Here is a 19455-nt window from a genome sequence, read left to right on the forward strand (position 1 = left end):
CTGTAATCTACATGTATCTCTATTTCATTCTGTTAACAATTATAATTATCATCTGTCATTTACTCACTAGACTTGATTCTCTCCATGATATCTACATAAATTAACATTCACTCCTTAACCAAATGTTTGAATTTGAAAATATAATAAACTAATGATTCTATTTTATTTTACTCTATATTTTTGGTTATCATTTTTACACAGAGCTATTTAAATATTAATGGTACACCATTTAGGTCACTTTGGTAACTAATTGTTTCCATTTATTGCTTTCCATTTCTGATCCTGGACAAGAGGCAGTAAAACTCTACAAAATAGACATTTTTACCTAGCACTCCATTTATTCTGACTGCACAGTTAATTCATTTTACCTTGTTTCAAACATATTAAGAGAGAACAGAGCTACTTTTATTTTTCATGGATTTTTCAGTCACTTATTCATTGAGAGTTTGTATCAGTAACCCTGTGCAGAAGAGTTAGCATTGTTGGTGATAAGTAGATAAAAAATTCTTTAGAAATAACTCAATTATTTCATTTTGACTCACATTTACGATACCATTGTATTTTGATTATAGATATACCAAAGTATTTTGTCATAATGTTAATTATTAAATGCTATAAGTTTGGAGAATCTCACATGGTGACCATTCCAATTTTATACTATCTCAATTTTTTGCATTTATCCTGTTATAATTCATTAAGGGATGTTAGATTTTATATAATTTGGCATCAGATAAGACTGAAGAGTTTCAAGAGAAATAAATTAATTGATTTTGTAGCTGAAAGAAATGAAATTGAAAAGTAAATGAAATGTGAATGGTTTCTTGGCTTTTTGTTCCCTTAAGGAGTTCCACACTGAGAAGCGTCCGGAGCCTTATGCGCTTGGGTAAGCAGCGACCACCGAGGGGGGATTCATCTGGTGGGGAAGACAATTCAGAGGCAGAGCAGAGGAGGGCACTGCTGCTCCGATGTTCCTCAGAGGGTGGGGAATCCCGTGGACGGAGGACTCGAGGACTGAGCCTCGGGCTTGGGAGGCGGAGGAGTGGTACATCAGGGGAACCTCCACCACCACCACCCTCTTCGAGGTCCAGCATCCCCACACAGCCCCACCGGACATCTTCCATGTACGGTGGGGAACCTCCAACTGCATCCATTGCAGTACCTGTAATGCCTAGGACTGGTAGTCAGTCCTCACTGTCATCTGACAATGAGAGTCAGAGATCATTATCGCTTTCACCTGCTATCCGAGGACAAAGGTACTAACAAAAATTAAAATACTTTTTTCTGATATTGATAAAGTAATGAAGAAGATAAGCAATTAAATGAATGAAGAGAAATATACCGTTTTTTATGGTTTTTATGGCACTTATGATACTTATTCTTCCAATATAATGTCTTGAATTTCACCTATGGGACCTACAAACAAGGGTAAGACCTTCGAAAGGTTAATGTTATTTCCAATACATACCTATGGTTAGTTAATTTTTCCACATATGATCTCCTGGTACTACTTATGTTAGGCCATTTCAAAAATAATTTGATTTGCCTAAGAATATTGCTTTTAAGTAGTATTATTACCGCCAATAATAGTGTTTCTGGTAACTACGTTGGATGAAATTAAGATTAAGTTCTGGATTGAAAAACCTTTTACCTTAATATTTTATTATATAATGATACACCCCCCTTCTAAAATGGGGGGTGTGTCTTATATATCTATGCATATTATATGTCATCAAATGCAGAATATAAATGAAAGCTTTGGTTTAAAATTAGGGCCTCATGCTCCTTGAGACACAGAACTACACTTTGTGAAAGTATTTGTGGATGTAAGTCATTCATTAAATTAAGCAGTTTCCATGAATTAATATAAATTTCTCTGATCAGGAAATTTCTTTTAGTTCCTGAACCAATTTTTGTTCAGATAAAAACATGTAAAATGATGGTAATTTGTTATCCCAAATTGTTATGCAATAAAAAACACATTATGTTGATCAGGATTATGCTTTCAATTATCGAACCGAACAATAAGTTAGTAAATTAAATTAGGCACTTCTGCTGAAAGGAATTCATCCACTTTTTCTGCCTCCATAGGATTTCTCCCAACAAACCCCTCTCTTTGCCCACCATACCAACTACTTCTTCATTTGTTTTCTTCTTGGTTGATTTCACCTTCTCCATTCTTCTCCACACCGAGATTTCAAAAGCCTCAAATCTACATCTATCTTCCTGCTTCAGTGACCGTGTTTCCGTGCCATACATAGCAACTATGCTCCATATCAAAGTTTTGACAAGTCTTTTCATAATATCCTTACTCAGCGTCCCTCTCATCAACTCCCTCCTCCTTGTGAAAGCCTCTTTGCCTAGTGTAATTCTTCTCCTTACGTCCCTACTACTTTGACTATATATATATATATATATATACATATATATATAGAGAGAGAGAGAGAGAAATCTTGGATGACAATTTACTTTTATTAAATGAAATCAAAGGTTGGTGCCAGAACCAGTATTACAAAAACTGTTTCTTTTTTGCAGTTTCCAAGAACTCAGAAAATATTGCCCGCACAAACTTGTGTCTGAAATAGAGTTACTTAATATACTGTATATGCTCACAAGCATTAAAATCAATTAATCTTAGATTTCTTATCATGCTATGATTTACCAACTTTTAGTGGAGCAATTTTGAAGGTTGTTTATGTGACATTAGTTTTGAGTTTCTTCTTGTACATTATGAATTTCCAGATAAAGAAACCTCAATTCTTTTTGATAAATGCCATACAATAAGAGCAGGAATAATATAAATCCTTTCTTTTGATATTATCCAAAGCTAGAAATATATATTGGTCAAAATTACTGTGCGTACCAAAATTAATCTAATTTATGGTTACCTAGCAAAAATCAGCATAGGTCCAGTATCAATTCATAATTAAAAGTCCTCATTCCACTCTCTACTTGGAACAGGCAAAATAAAAATCAACCAATGGCAGGACTTACGCCTCCAGCATTGAAGGCACAGGACTTCCAAGTGTGTGTGACTGTGATCGAGGCACGACAATTAGCCGGCCTCAACATGGACCCAGTTGTTTGTGTTCAGATAGGGGACCAAAAAAAGTACACAAGTGTAAAGGAGAGCACCAACTGTCCATACTATAATGAGGTATGTGTATCAACTTTTTTCTTAAATACTTAATCTTAAGTATTTCTTTTATTCTTAAAATCAACAGGCCCCTCTCTGTATCCCTCTGATTCCATGCGACCATGCCAGATACAAAACCTGCTCCATTCTCACCATAAATTCCTTTCTGCAACTGCACCTTTTTAAGTATCTCTTATCCCTCACAACTTCTTCCTGCCTTTCAAATGGATTATCCAAAATCTCCTTGAATATAAACTCTGCCCAGCTTTTTAATTGGCCCCTGCACCATGAACCTCAATATTAAAATTGGCAATCAAAGTATCCTGTAACCCATTCTCCTCATCTGCCTCCCTCCCAGTTCCCTGACAAGCTTTGCCCACAGCTAAACTTTTGATTGTTGCTATGATGTAACTAATATTTCCTTCCTCTCTTCTACAACCATACCAATCCAATTAAGAACAGTAGAATTAGCTTTTATTTGCCTATTTCAATTCTTCCAACCTAATGGGCTTTCCAATTAGCTAACACTTTCCTCTCCTGTTCTCTCAGCCACCAATCATCTATAATTCATGTCCCTGTGTTTTCCCTAATACTCCTTACCAACATCCTCTCTTCATCTTTCTCCCAACATCCCTTCAATTAATCCTCATACTTTGATAATGGTGTTTGGGACCACTGAAATGTTAAACCATAAGTGAGTGTTTGTTTTATGTTTCTACATTCTATATATTTGTGCTTTTGAGAAACTGTGTACAACTCTTGCCTTTTTTTTCTTTTTCAGTATTTTGTTTTTGATTTCCATATGCCTCCTGTGATGCTGTTCGACAAAATTATTACTCTTTCTGTAAGTATATGCTGCATTTAGCATTTGACCATCTAATAAAAATATTTTACTAGGTTTAATGAATGGCATTAAAATTAAACTATTTTAAGAAATTGTAACATACATGAGAGCTATTACTTTTCTGGCATCATTTAAACAGTATTAAAGATGAATAGTTTTTAGTTACATAAAAATTAACATAAATCCATTGCATATTTAACCCATTTTTGTGGCTTGATTTTCACAATAATCAATATGCAGCCCTACCAAATGTTTGCCAGGATTACAAGTAGTATGTGTGGTATCTTTTCCTTGAAAAACTCCATTGAGCATGGAGATAAAAATTTGTTGACTGCATGGAAAAAAGTTAAACTTATTTCTAGCATATCAAAACTCCAAATAATCATTTTAAGGAATTAAAGCTCATTAAATGCTTGTGGGATACATGCTTAATACATCTGCTGAGCTCAGTTTTGCTTTGACTATGACTATTGATGCCAAAGAAATACCATCATTATTAATTTATAAAAGGGAAAAGGTTTTCCTAAGCAGAAAGGCATTTCCTGATATGTATAAGATGAACTAATTAGAAAAGTATTTTTCAAGAGTGTATAATGAATGGAACAGTCTTTTGAATGGAATGTTCATAATTGATGTAAGACAGAGGAAATGTGTATCCAATTTAACTTTGAAAAACTGCAAAACCTTTCTGTCAAAAATTCATAGTATAATAAATTACAAGTATGATTCAGTGACTTCAGCATTCATCTTTGATGAGATTTCTACTCCCATCCCTTAGGTTGATGTCTATTTTAGTTGAATTAGGTTTTGTAGAATGGCCTTGTGGAGGCTTCAAGTTTGAGATAGCATAAATATATGTTTTTCATTATCAAGAACTCTCCATGTTCAAATATCTCATAGATTTCTTATGAACAATTTGATATCTGAGAATTTGTATGCTGAAAAATTATTTGCAAAAGTCAATCATATGTGCATAACAAATGTATTTTGCATATGTTTATATCCTATTTACACAGTTATTTGGGATTGAGAGCTAGTTTGTTGGCTATAAAACTGTTCTATTAAGTTCAAGCTTAATAATCCCCTATACCATAGAGCTATTGGAAAATCAGTCCCTAATCAGGACATGCATTTTAATGATTTATTGTGTGCTCAATATATGATTAAAGATAATATCCCTGTAAGTTAACCAGGTAGAATTTTTCACAGGTCTTGAATACCATTTTGTTGGCAAAAAATGCTTGTTCTTGAATTACAGTTAAAAATAACATTCTACTGATTCAAAAAAAATCACCATAATAAGCTGCAAATAATATCTACATTTTTATGTGGATAATGTTTTAATCAAAGTTTTTGTTATCTGGGATAATTATTTTTCTTTCATCCAAGATAATCAAGCATCTACTATAACTGAAATACAGTAAACTCTTGATCATATCTGGAACTTATCCATGGTGATGGATGCATGATGAAGCATGGATAATTGAATATTATAGATAACCAAAATAGGTGGAAAATATGGTCATAATTTAATGGATTCAATTTTTTGAAACAAAATAGCTCAAAACAACAAGTGACTGGTACTAGGAAAGAAATTAACTTTCATTATTATCCCGGGTGATTAATCAGAGTGTATTTAGAAATTGCAAGTAATTTATTTTTCAGTTTTTCAGCCATTTTTCTAAAAGTGGAATTGGGAATGCTGATGCAGAATCATATTCATCAAATGGTACCAATTAAAGTAATGGAGTGCAGATGATTATTGAAGTCTTTGTTACAAAATAAAGCTAAATATTTGCTGGTCTTAAAGGAGAAAATGGAATTCTCATGGCTAATAAATTTGAGAGAAATGATAATGGGAAAATATGGGTTGTGGAGGAATGTTTAAATTGAAATTAAAAAACTGTTTGAAAATTTTGATTTTGTGATCAAAATTAAAAACATTTAAGAAAGCTAGAGAATTTTAAACTTGCATTTTTTAGAATATATAAAAATTTCAAAGCATTTCATTATGTTTACAACTACATAATTCTATCAGCAACTTTTGAGGCTCTGGGAAGAGAGAATAACATGGATAATCCACAAAATGGATAATCCATGCACAGATAATCAAGCATTTACTGTATTTCAATGTTGTTTTTTTTTACGGTGATATTGTGTACTGTCTATTTGTAAGTAAATGACTGACTGCAGTAAAGCCTTTGAGCATGATGTAAATAGAAATGACACCCTCTACTTTCAGCCCTCTATCTTTCAACATAATTCCTCCATTAGTTAGCTTATCAATTAATGTCCCACCAGTTATAATAAATTGTTATCAGTTGTTAGTAAAACCAGTATGGTAACAAAAGTGAAAAAATAATATGATTACAAATTGTAAATGATAAATAAATTGGATAATGGAAACTTATTCTGGTGCCAAAATGGATTGCATATTGGGGCAGTAAGTTTAGAACAGACCATAAAGCTCCAGGTTATGCTGAAGCTCTCATTATCTTGCTCTAGGTTACATTGAGCAGATGTTGCATTTTATATGATGCTCCAAAGTGAAGCCAGGAAGAAATTACCAGAAGGCACACATAAGATTAAAGATATGCTAAAAAATTATCTCATGTCAATTGAAACTCAAGCTTATCACCCTAATGTGATGGATACATATGTCATTCAGGCAGGAAAACCTCATATTCAGCCTAATTTCATAACAATTTTTATCATTTGTTGATAATCTTGCCTTGACTCCCACAAATATTTAGGATCAACTGTATAACATTTAGAGTAAGGTTTGTTTCTTTTTTATAGCTAGGCATCTATCTAGGTGCCTAGAGAACATGCTCTCACTAAATGGATAAATCATGTTTTTTTTCATCAAAAACTTTGCAGTTGATTTATTAATACTTGTTCTCTTATTATTGCAGTTGATTTATTAATACTTGTTTGCCTCAAAATGTTTTTCTCCTCCACAAAGAAATTGACAAATGTCAATTTCAAAGTAAATAATAATTTATCACAGAGTGGACTTCCAATTGCTTAAAAATTGCTCAGCAGTGAAAGAAGTTACTATTCAGATTTTCATAAATTTGAATAAGCTTTTACTAAATGATATATTTGATGATACATGTCAAAGTTTTTTAACTCTTAAAATCACTCAAGAAGTAAATGTTTTGCCTCAGCATTGGATGAATTTATAAAAGCAGAGGAAAACAATCAAATGAAAACATTTCTATCATGTGCACTTATAAATTATATGAGATGGTTTCCTGGGATTTAATGACTTTATTTCTTATAGGTGTTGCATTCTAGAAAATTATTACGCTCTGGAACCATAGTGGGCTCTTTCAAGATTGATCTGAAGACGGTCTATGATGCCCCCGGTATTAATAAAGAATATTCTTTCAGTGTCTTGGTCTGCCAGATGAAGTTATACCTTCAATATATTATCACTCTTCTAATATTTTTCTGATAAATATTAGTGATTGTAGTTAAATGATAATTTATGGTCTCAAATAATCCAGGAGAATTTAATATTTCTCTATTGGTTTAATATTTCATGATGCACTTATTCTTCCTCAGCAGATCATGACATTTTTAATGTTTTTCATGCAGGCTCTGAGATGCATATGCACTTTCAATTTTCTGCATTCTGCTAGTTTTCTTATTTCTTCTGGTTCTGTACACTTTGTTTCCTATTTCAATTAGGTTCTGCAGTCAAGAAACATTCTCAGGTCCAACAAAATGTTGGGCAGCTTTAAACTAGATGTCGCGACAGTTTGGGCACAACCAGGTACAGTGGATGACAACTTCTGCAGTCTATTAGAATGCAGTTGTCCCCCACTTTTATCATTAAATGAAACCCCAAAGCAAAGTTAGAATTTTAGAGAAATCAAGAAAATAGTATGTGCAAAAGTTGGGTGCAAGCAGATGCAAATTATTGTGTGTTTTTATGTTGGTTTGACAGTCATATGCACACACAAAAATTCTTAACTACACTAAATAATCATTGATAAATAAAAATAAATAATTTGCTAAATCTGAATTAGCTGATTTTAATATGGTAATGTGAGTATTGGGAAAATAATTATCCCATTGATAATTCTGAAATATTGAAAGTGAATATTTTTCTATAAAAGTTTATAGAATTAGAACTTCTTAGGAGGCAACCACTAAGGAAAATAAAATGAAAAAATGTAATTCTTTTGGAATTCTTCAGCTATATTTTACAAACTTAGATGAGATTCCGCCTATAATTCATGGTCATTGTCCAATAAATCAAAATATTAATCCATACTCTTAAAATAAAGCCTGTTATTATTCAGAATAGTTTATTACACAAACAAAATAAAAACTGTTTATGGGCTTTCATATAATTAATGCATATTTCCAAACTAAGCCAAACAAGTTTTCAATCTAAAGCTTGTTTTGGTTGAATCCAAGGATGAAATTCACCCAGTATTCACTGAGCCATGTGTGTACAGAGTTCATGCATTCAGGGTATGGACCTAGTCAGTTTTTTCTTCATGCTGTGGCTAACAATAAAAAAGCACATTTGTGCCTTAGCTGGGAGTGTTCAGAGATACCACCCAGATTTGTATCTACCACCACCTGATCAGCAGCCACAATCATAATTCAATAGATTTCCATGCCATCATTACAAAATTATTCCATTGAAATTAAAGAAAAATTCACTTAAATGGTAATCTATTTGCATGTTCTTACTCAAAGTGAACAGAAATATCCCAAGGCAAAGGCTATTATTTTGTGAAAAAATATTAATTTATTGACAAGTTTGTCCAAACCGTTGACAATGTTCTAACTGACATCATGAGCTGGTAAGTGTGAATCTTGAAAAATGGTTTCAATATTTAGAATGCAATACTCAAATTTATTTAAAATATTTTAATGTATGGACCTGCCAGTCCCAATATTCAATTAATGGAGTCTTGTGAAACTCCTTTTACATAAATTAGGAAGTAGTAATTATAAATTTTGACTTCGAAGAAACTTAAAATGATACTGTAAGAAAGGAGTAGACAGCCTCTTCTTATCTATCTTCTTATCTGATCTAGTGAAGGATCAAATTTTGAGGCATTTGTGAGGCACCTAAGAAACCCAGTGATAAATTTATGCAATTATTTTTTTAAAAGTCCCTTATTCTCTCATTGAGTTGGAAGTGGAAAAATTAAAATGAGATTTGTTTCATAGCTGTAACCCACCAAAGTGATTGACATACAAGGGTGGTTCAAAAAGTAAGGTTTCCTATTTTTTTTATGAAAAATCAAATTTATTCTCTACTTAATGTACATTGTTGGAAAGGTTGAGCATTTGGCCATCTTTCTACACATTTGCCTTGACGGTCAATCATTTTTTGTATCCTTGTAACCAGCTTTTTAATACTGGCGTCGTGCCTTTCTCCCACTGCGTTGCGAAGCCAACTGATGACTGCTTCTCAGATATAAATTCATTGCTTTTTAGTGGAAGTGTACAGTGAGAAGTGTGTGGACATCAAAAACATGTGGAAGTGGTGCAGGGAGTTTTTTGATGGCCGGAAAAATATTCACAATGAGCATTGGTCGAGGCGGCCGAGTTTGCCGGAATCAACGGTAGCTCCAGTTAACGAGATGGTGCATAATAACCAGAGAATTACTCTTCATGAGATAAAGGAAGTCCTTAATGAAGAGAGTGGCTACTTCTCTGTGCAGAATATTGTGCTGGAGGTCCTCGGTTACTACAAGGTGTCTCACCAAAGGAGTGTGTTTGCATCATGACAATGTACGTCCACATGTGTCTCATCAAATGACCACCCTACCAAATGAATTTGGCTGGGATATCATTGACCACCCTCCTTACACCCCAGATGTTGCCCCCAGGGACTACCACTTGTTTTTCGCTCTCAAAAAACACCTTAGAGGACAGAAATTCAAGTCAGACAAGGAAGTGCAATAAGCAGTCGTCAGTTGGCTTCATGATGTGGTGGGAGAAAGGTACAACTCCTGTATTAACCCTCTTAGTGTGGCGGGGATTCCAGGGGTACTAGTGAGAAGTGCAAAGGGTAATTTAAGAAAATGTATCACCATAGGAAAAAAAAAATTATGAAGTTATTTGTTTAGATATCCATATGCAGTTTTTTATTTTAAAATAAAATATTGTAGTTAATAATGATGTAATACATTTAAATCATCGGAAAAATAAATGTAATTATTTAAGTATTATAAATTTGAAGAATATTTTTTTAGCAATAATATTTCGATTTTTAGACACGATACTAATATTTTTTTAAAAACATTTTTCAATAAAACTATGATATTTAAATATAATAAAGAATCAAAAAGACATGTAGAAAATATTATAAATAAGTGAAGAAAAACCAGTGAATTGCAAATTTTTTTGTCAGCCTCTGCATAGTTCGATTTTGTTGAAAAGGCCGATCTCACTGAGTCAAATTGGGACTTTTCCCCTTTCCTTGAGACTGCGGCAATGTGCTTACAATCTAAAGGCAGAAAAAAACCAAGTTCTAACTCACAGAGAACTGCTGACAATGTAATCTAATACACAGGGCGAAATTGATCAGATAGGATGGACGGCAAGAGATCCCAAAATGATTACAAAACAGTGCTCTCATTTCCATCGTATCAACAAAGTCTGAATAAGCAGCTATATATGAACACTACCACACCATAACACATTCAAGAGATTGCAGATGAAAACAGATTAGTAGCCTTTTAGTGGCTTTTCATAGTGGAAAGATCACTCAGAAAAAAAACGAGCAAACAATTAGGCTGAGCATCCCGACATGTACAGAACTGAACGAAAAATTATAGTAAGAATTATACTTTTTGTAAAGCATTTAAAATTGCTAATAAAAAATTAGTCATGTAATTCTATGGAATTCAACCTATCGATAGCACAAAAACCATAAATTATTAAGAAAAAAACCATAAGTTACAACGATTTAAACAATAGCCTACACGAGAGCTGATATATTGGCCCGCCGCACTTTTCGCCAGGGATACGAAAGCCGATATATCGGCCCACCGCACTAAAAGGGTTAAAAAGCTGGTTACAAGGATGCAAAAAGTGATTGATCATCAAAGCAACTATTTAGAAAAATAGTTAAATGCTCAGTTTTTTCTATGATGTACACTAAGATGAGAATAAATTTGATTTTTAATGAAAAAAAAATAGGAGATCTTACTTTTTGAATCGCCCTCATATGATTAGACTAATGAGATATTTTCCATTGATGCAATTGTGGTCAAATGGGAATTGACTTTGCACATCTTTGGCATAGTAAGTGGCAAACCACTCCTTACAGAGTGTTCTGGATTCCACATTTGCTACATGCTAAACCACCCCTGAGAAGGAAACACTCATGTTCAAACAAAGATTAACAATTTGATAGATGCCATGCTCTGTCAGGTCATTTTCATTACATTGTTATATGGCTGTTACTGACATGATACATTTATGCATCGTACCACTTTGATGGTCACTGAGAGCTCTTATTACTGAAAAGTTTCATCGCGTGACGTTGAGATTGCTATAAAATAGTGAACTGAGTTTACATCCTTACTCTACCTTCCTTCAGCATGATGATACCATTATATGACAGCAAAACAAGTTCCCAGTAAAAAAAGCCTATTTTCCACTTACTTTCTTCATTCAACATTGGCTTTGTGACTTTTATGGAAGCTATTTCTCACCACTTATATGAAACAGCCACGAAATCTTTATTCCCCATTGTTTAGATTTTCTCTTTGGCTCAGTACAATGTGCCCAATTGTCAAGTTCTATGCTCTGCATCTTGTGAAGTACTCCACCCCTTTTCATTTTTATAAACAATATAATCATAATGAATAATAATTGTTAATTCTTAAAAATATTTGGCGTTGGAAATATGTCTTCAAAAGAATAGGAAAAGTTAAGTGCATAATAATTGACATGATAAAATTTGTGTGAACTCCATTTGTTTCCTAAGTTGGCTTTTAAATTTTTTCATAGTTGACTGTATGAGAACTTTCATTATGGAATTTTTACTTAAATACTTCCTCTTAGAGATGGTTGAATTATATACTCAGCAAATGCAAAGTGCCCATTTACAGTGTTTTATTTTATTTTAACAGGATGCAACCATTTTCATTTTTCACAATCATATTATGTAAAGGTTTGCTCATTCATTGAACACAACATAACTTTCAACCTGTGATTATTATTTTGCATTTATAATCTAAATATTTATTGCTTTGTTAGTATTTTTCATCCTTATACATTACACCGTGGACAGTTCTTTACTTTTCTATTATAGTTTGTAATAGCACTTATGTGGCACAATATTTGTGCAATTAGTCTTTTCTTTTTCGTATCATTCAAACTTAAATTATTGTTTAGCCCAAAATGTACATATTTATTATTATTTCATAATTTTTTCTTATTTGAACTTCCTTTCATATGTTACCTGAAATACAAAATACCTATTTCACAAATTATTATTGAATAATTAAATGTCAGTTACTACTTCTTTCTAAAAAAAAATGTGTATCTTTTTATTATTTACAAAAACAAAAGTGAAACATTTTAGCTGGAATATTTAAGAAACAAAGGTGTTTAGTATTAGGGCTAAAACCTGCAAATTAAGAGTACTTGAGGAAAAGTATGAGAGAATGTATAAAATGAATTGGCTCAAAAATGTTTATAATTAGTTGCTGGAAACAGTTTCATTAGACAGCATTAAAGCATAAAAATGCCATGAAATTTTAAATATATTTCTTTTGGAAAAATAACCCATAGTATTTTAGGTTAAAGGTCAAATCAAACGTAGATGCCTGTTAAATATTTGTAATATCAGGGAACTCAAAATAACCCTCCAGATGGGAATGTAGAGAAAAAATGTGAGCATTAAATTAGTTTTAATGTGATTATCCGAGAAAGTAATAAATTCTAAGTATGGGAGAAAGCCACATTTAATTCATTTAGTCTAAAATTTTAACTACTAATTTTAGAAAATCTTCATTAACTTGACACAAAATCTATTGTGAGTGCAAACAAAATTTTTATGAGATTCATGGTGAAACTTTTTCTCTGCACCTAACATTTTCTGAGCAATGATAATGCATGCTTTATTACTTTAGTTGTTTTCTATCTATGCACAGATTTCTGTTTTTCTCTGGACTTGTATCACATTTTTCCTCTTGTTTTCACTTTTCATTACTCTTTTGCTGCTTGCCTTAACAGGAATAATTCAGGAAAGGATTAGCCTGTGACTATTGATTGGTGATTTCTCACCTCCTTTGCACGTCTTTCATGACCCATCACAAGGAATGTAGCCATCCATTTCTTTCTACTTCAATCCTCAAAGGTGATTATTTGTCACGTTTGGGTTCAATTCATCGAGTATTTCCCTTCTTTTGGAAATTCTGCACCTCGATTACCTGTATAGGAAACTGGAGCTTAGAATTATATCAACAATTCAGCCCATATTCATGATGAATCAAGGATGATGTGATTTGCTGATTTATTTTATAGCATTTACATTTTCCTCTGTTGCCATATATCTTTCATAATAAGACTGGGTGCACTTAAACTCCAATTTCTTGAAATTAGTAAATTTGTGGTACTTGTTGTTCAAACAGCATGGCTCAATGAATGCACTTGTATTTATGCTTCATATTCTATTATTTTTATTAATTATTGTCACAAGATTTGAATTTACCTTCTAAAGCCATTTCATTATAAATATTTTCCATTTGCCTATGTGATAAATGGAATAAAGAATATAGAGTTAATTTGTGGATAAGAGGAATACATAATGAAGTAAAACATTCAAAATAGTAATTTCCTTTGAGCTTGCCATCTGGCTACTCTATGTATGGAGCAACAGTAAAAAATTCATTATTAGTAATGGAGTGAAAATCTTCTTAAATATCTGTGACAAAAGTACCTACCTAACAGCACTATTAGCATGAATTTACTTTTAAGTAATATGAGACAATGAAAATCAAAGACAAATATGTATTTTTATATATGTTATCTTTTCTGTCATTTATGTTGGGCTGAATGTTCACTCAAGATCATCAATTTTATCACAAGTGGGCACTGTTAACAGACCCTGATGATATTGCTGGAGGGCCAAAAGGCTATCTCAAGTGTGATGTAAGTGTTATAGGAAAAGGGGATTCCATTAAAATTCCTCCAAAAAGTGAAAAAGATGAAGATGACATAGAGGCGTAAGTAACTCTTCAGTTTTTGTTCATTACATTTTTTTGCTTTAGTACTCCTTTTCACCTTTCACACCTGAAACTTTAGGTCAATTAAAAATGTAGGAGTAATTCAAAAATCATTATTTTACATGGGAGTAGGGTTATTGTTGTATTCATTGTAAACATAATAGTGTCTTCTACATCTGAAACTGGTCTAGATTGTTGTCATATATGTTATATTCACAATTCAAGTTTACATATTAATTTTACTTCAGATTTTTATCAGGCATCTCTATTGCAATAGTCTTCATAAAAATCCATATCCTTCAACACAAATAATTGAGGGAAATGTCAAAGTATAATATATAAACTAATTTATGAAGTGTAGGCATGTTGAATAATTTGTGAGGCTTGAGAAAGCTGCTGGCTTTCTATCTTGGCTAATAGAAAATACTGCATTTTAATGTGCAATAAATAGGGACACAGTAGTCTGGGGGTGGAGCTTTGGACTACTAACCAGAAGGCCTAGGTTCGATTCCTAGGTACGCGTCTCAGGCATCTCAGCTCCATCCAAGCTGTGTGATTTTTTAATGAGGCTTAAATAAGCAACAAAATTGCCTTTAGTTACCTTACTGAATTTGGTTGCAGTTACTACATAAAACTTTTACACTATTGTAATATATTCATTTTGCCTTGTTGGATTCTTTATCTCTTATAGGTAATAAACTTAAACTATGAACAACCTTATTTTATGATGCAAGAAATGTCTCATTGGAAAAGTCGGTCACATGGACTGCATTTCTATCTTTGATTCCCGTTGAATGTAAGATTAAATTAACTTAACCTTATTTACTTAAACTGCCTGAAGCATTCAGCTAGAAATTGAAGGATTCATGTTGAATTCCAGGCTGGGGGATAATTTTCATAAAGTTTTCATATTGGTGCCCATCAGTAGGTGACTCAGGTTATTCTTAAGGCATTTCCCTCTTCAGTGAATATTTCATCGTTTCTATCAAAATTTAATTTAAAACCAGGAAACTATTTAAGAAGTTTTCTTTGCTATGGGGTTTATACATTTTTTATTGCTATTTTAGCCATCCCTGCGTTTTAGATGAGATATATTCCTGAAAACAACTTCATCATATTTATATCTTATTTGGATTCATTATTAACCTAACATACATATGTGTGAGACATTAATGCAAAATACTTTAACAATATAATTAACGACTGTCAAATTGACTTCAAATTGAAGATGATAGTGATACTGTGCATACATGGTATTAGCCATGACAGTGCAAGACTAGTGCATGCATGGAAGAATGTAGTTCCTGGAATATCAATTTCATATTTAAAGGGTGAATTCTTGAAGAGCATGAATTATCTAATGTCAGGTTATCTAATGGGTGCATTATTATGAGGTCACAGTAAGAGTCATTTCCTCTTCAATCCATACCCGTTTTCTTTTCTCTCACCTCATATGTAAGCAGCTAATGATATTTTAGAAAAGTTTTTTCTGCCACACTCAAATAGTTTAATTACGTAACTTATAAGTAGGTAATTATCTTGCCATATATTCTCTACATCCTCTAAAGTATTGATCCTTTTTGGTACAAACTGAGTAAGTGATTGTATATGCTGTGTTAACCAACATTTAAACAATCCTTTTTCCTCCAGAATAATTGAAACAAATAGGCTCAATGCATATTTGTAAAACATTGACTGTGAGTATATTTATTAAAAATTGACTGAATTTTTGCTACATTAGAACTATATGCATATCCAGTATGCTTGAAGATATAGAGAGATAGATTGTATCTCTACAAAATTGTTAGAAATACATAGTGGTGACCTGTAACATAGATTTAGACTTAATAAAATTAAGAATACAAAGTAACTTTCCACTGTCCTTTATTAGCGTACAACCAGTTTCAACGCTCAAGTGTCATCATCAGGTACAAATTAAACAAGCCGCAGAAATGGACTGCGACTTGTTTAATTTGTACCTGATGATGACACTTGAGCGTTAAAACCGGTTGTACGCTAATAAAGGACAGTGGAAAGTTACTTTTTATTCTTAATTTTATTAAAATGAATATCCACAAGGCTGAGCCAGGAACAATTGAATATAGATTTAGACCTATAAATTTAACCTTTTTTTCATGGGATTATTAAAAATAATTTTTATGAAATATAACATGATTAAGCTAATTGAAGCTTAAAAGATGTGATATCTCAGAGTTGGTAAAGTTTTTATACACATTAAAGGGAATGCATACCCCTGTGGCTTGTTCACATTATGATATATATATATATATATATATATATATATATATATATATATATATATATATATATATATATATATATATATATATATATATATATATATATATATTTTAAAGACACTCTTCACCTATTATTTCAAATATAGGGTGGTATACTTTTTGAAAAAACTGAATGCAGTACATCAATGATCTTTTCTTTTGTCTTCATGTGCAGCTCCAAGTTTGTCATATGCTTCTTTGGCTTTATTCATATTTTTGATGATGGCTGGATTGCCAGCTGTGCTGCTAAGCAAATTTTAGATCAAGCCTATAAATCATTTTTGTCATATTTTTGTTTATCATCTATATCCTTCATCGGTCTTAATGACATCCCAAAAATCTTCATGAATTATAATTACTTAATTGAAAACTTCCAATTTTGTTATTGGCAGTACTTTCAAGTTTCTCCATAATTTATATGCTATTTGGTGTAGATATTGTCATGCTGAACTAGCATGGTCAACAAAAAAATTTTCATTGAGGAATTTTTCTAAGTCTAGTGATTTTTTAGCACAAATTTAGGAAAAACTAGCCTCAAATTTTAAGATTGATGTTTATCGTTTAGTATCAAGGAGCATAATGAGAAACTGAAAGTCACATCATACTCAATATTGTGTGTTGTGGAAAACCAGGATCAACCAATTGCTATTTCCAGCATATCCATGGAGTGTCACTCATTGATGTCAAAATGAGCGATTTCTAAATCAATTGTTTTATAAATTTCAAAATGGATATTTTGCAAAATCTAGTACTCCCAATTAAATCCAGATATTTTCATTTCTCTGTTCACCATTCCAGAAATGCTGTATTAGTGTAGTTTTAGCACCTCAACTTTTATCCATTTCTGTAGAGTAATGCCACCATATGCATGAAAGTATTAAATATTCAAATATTTTTTTATAACTTGACAAAGGTAGTGGATGATAGGTACGGAAAACAAAAATTCCATTAAGTTACAAATAGTATTACAACATGAAATAATTGCCCATAGCCTTACAAACTGGAAATTATATGGTAAGATTTATAAATAACAGAATCTCTTATCATTTTTCATAAAGCATTAACTATGGAATTTATCTTTGGCTCACTCGTTGCAGAAACATGCTCCTTCCTGATGGTGTACCAGCTGAAAGACAGAGAGCTCGTTTCATTGTGAGAATATATCGTGCAGATGGACTCCCAAAAATGAACTCATCAATAGTTGCCAATGTTAGAAAAGCATTCACAGGAGAAGTTAAAGACTTGGTGGACCCATATGTTCAGGTCTCGTTTGCTGGTCTGACGGTTAGTACAGGCAAATACCTTTTCACAGTTATCTACTTAAGCTATTGCCTTTTATTTTAAAATAAGCTCAAAGTATGCATAGGTAATTATTCCCAATATTTTTTTTTAATTAAAGAGGAAGTCAATAGTAATGAAGGAAGCAGACATGGTCGATAATTTATTTCCCCAAATAATCCTTCAGAGAAAATCCAACTCTTGGTTATGCATAAATTTGTGTAAGTTCATTGCATTAACAGCAATGGGTTTATTCTAAATAGGTTCCATGTTGACATGTTTGATTACCAAAATGCTAAAAGGTTTTTAATCAATCAATAACTCTTGCCTTGATGTTGAAACACTCAGATATGTGTTCACCACCTCCAAATGCAAAGTTCTCTTTTTCACATCAATTTTATCCTGACTTTGATTAGCTCCCTGATTATTAATCCAAGTGTTGGTGGGAAAAGTTGCCTTCTGGCATAAAATAACTAATGCAGTGGTATATATAAAACTACTTTAGTTTTTGTGACAGCTCAAGCAGAATAACACTTTAGCAGCAAGGAGAACTGAGAAATTACTTATAACTGACTACCCAGATTGGTACTGAGAGAATAGTAATCATTTTGTGCCAATGTTGGGAAGTTATGCAATTACCGCATTTTCCCATCGATAATGCGCACCTTATGTATAATACGCACCCAGAACTTTGTAGTTCTCATGAATGATCAACTTATAACTTCCTCGCAGTGGTTTATAAAAGTGATAAATTAGCTGAATTGCATATATTTTAGGTAATTTTATAATATTTATCCATCTAATAGTAATAATTTACTTAAAAGCAATTTTTACTTTCAGGGAAAAACTAGTGTGAAGAAAAATAGTTATGCTCCTGTTTGGAATGAACAAATAATATTTTCTGAGATGTTTCCACCACTGTGCCAAAGAATAAAAATTCAACTGAGAGATTATGATCCTGTGAATGATACTGTTGTGGGAACTCATTTTATTGATTTAAAAACAATTTCAAATGATGGAGAAAAAGGTACATTATTTCAATATTGTAAATAAATTGTTCTACGCTAAACTGCTGTTGACTGCCTTTTGAAAATCATATTTCTTTCTGCAGGCTTTTTACCAACATTTGGACCAGCATTTGTTCACTTATATGGCTCTACAAGAGATTATCATTTAATTGACGACCTTGCAAACTTAAACCGAGGATTGGGGGAGGGTGTTTCATATAGAGCAAGGTTACTTGTTGCCATTAGAACTGAAATAAGTGATAGTATTGATGTAGCCCCTTCTGAGGTTGAAATGGAACCAACTTTTCCCATATCAGAGGTAAGAAGCAATTTCTATGTACTAATCAACAATTTAATAAGTGCTGGTACTGTATTAATCTCAATTAAAGGGAAGTAAATTACAAAGTTATGTCAAATTGGTCATTATATGATCTCAAATGCTTATTTTCAGTCCACATATGCTAAGAATGAAGAGTTCTTCTTGTTCACATCTATACTAGATGCTTCAATGATTGATAAAAAGTTAGGAGACAAACCAGTATATTTTGAAATCAGCATTGGCAATGCCGGCAATACCATCGATGGCCACAATGAGTCTTTTCATGAAAATGATTCTGGAGCTGAAAATGATAATTTAGGTAATGCATAGTTAACATTGTTACAAATTTTGAAAGAA

General features: G+C 32.4%; 1 protein-coding gene across 2 annotated transcripts in view; it reads left to right on the forward strand.

The window, feature by feature from the left end:
- The first annotated feature begins 995 nt into the window (after positions 1–995).
- The window catches only part of LOC139691862 (otoferlin-like), a 56944-nt gene continuing 38484 nt past the window's right edge, over positions 996–19455 (forward strand). The window contains exons 1-9 of one of the 2 annotated variants that reach the window (XM_071589779.1): positions 996–1253; positions 2959–3154; positions 3915–3977; positions 7264–7348; positions 14038–14194; positions 17592–17778; positions 18613–18799; positions 18884–19098; positions 19231–19417. In XM_071589779.1, coding sequence (XP_071445880.1) covers positions 1120–1253; positions 2959–3154; positions 3915–3977; positions 7264–7348; positions 14038–14194; positions 17592–17778; positions 18613–18799; positions 18884–19098; positions 19231–19417 — 1411 coding nt within the window. In that variant the 5' untranslated portion in view covers positions 996–1119. Of the gene's footprint in view, positions 1254–2958; positions 3155–3914; positions 3978–7263; positions 7349–7658; positions 7759–14037; positions 14195–17591; positions 17779–18612; positions 18800–18883; positions 19099–19230; positions 19418–19455 lie in introns of those variants that run through there. The other variant, XM_071589781.1, reaches the window with a different exon arrangement.

Source organism: Hetaerina americana, unplaced genomic scaffold (genome assembly GCF_022747635.1).
Source record: "Hetaerina americana unplaced genomic scaffold, ioHetAmer1.1.p SCAF_4, whole genome shotgun sequence".
In the NCBI taxonomy this organism is placed as follows: Eukaryota; Metazoa; Arthropoda; class Insecta; order Odonata; family Calopterygidae; genus Hetaerina; species Hetaerina americana.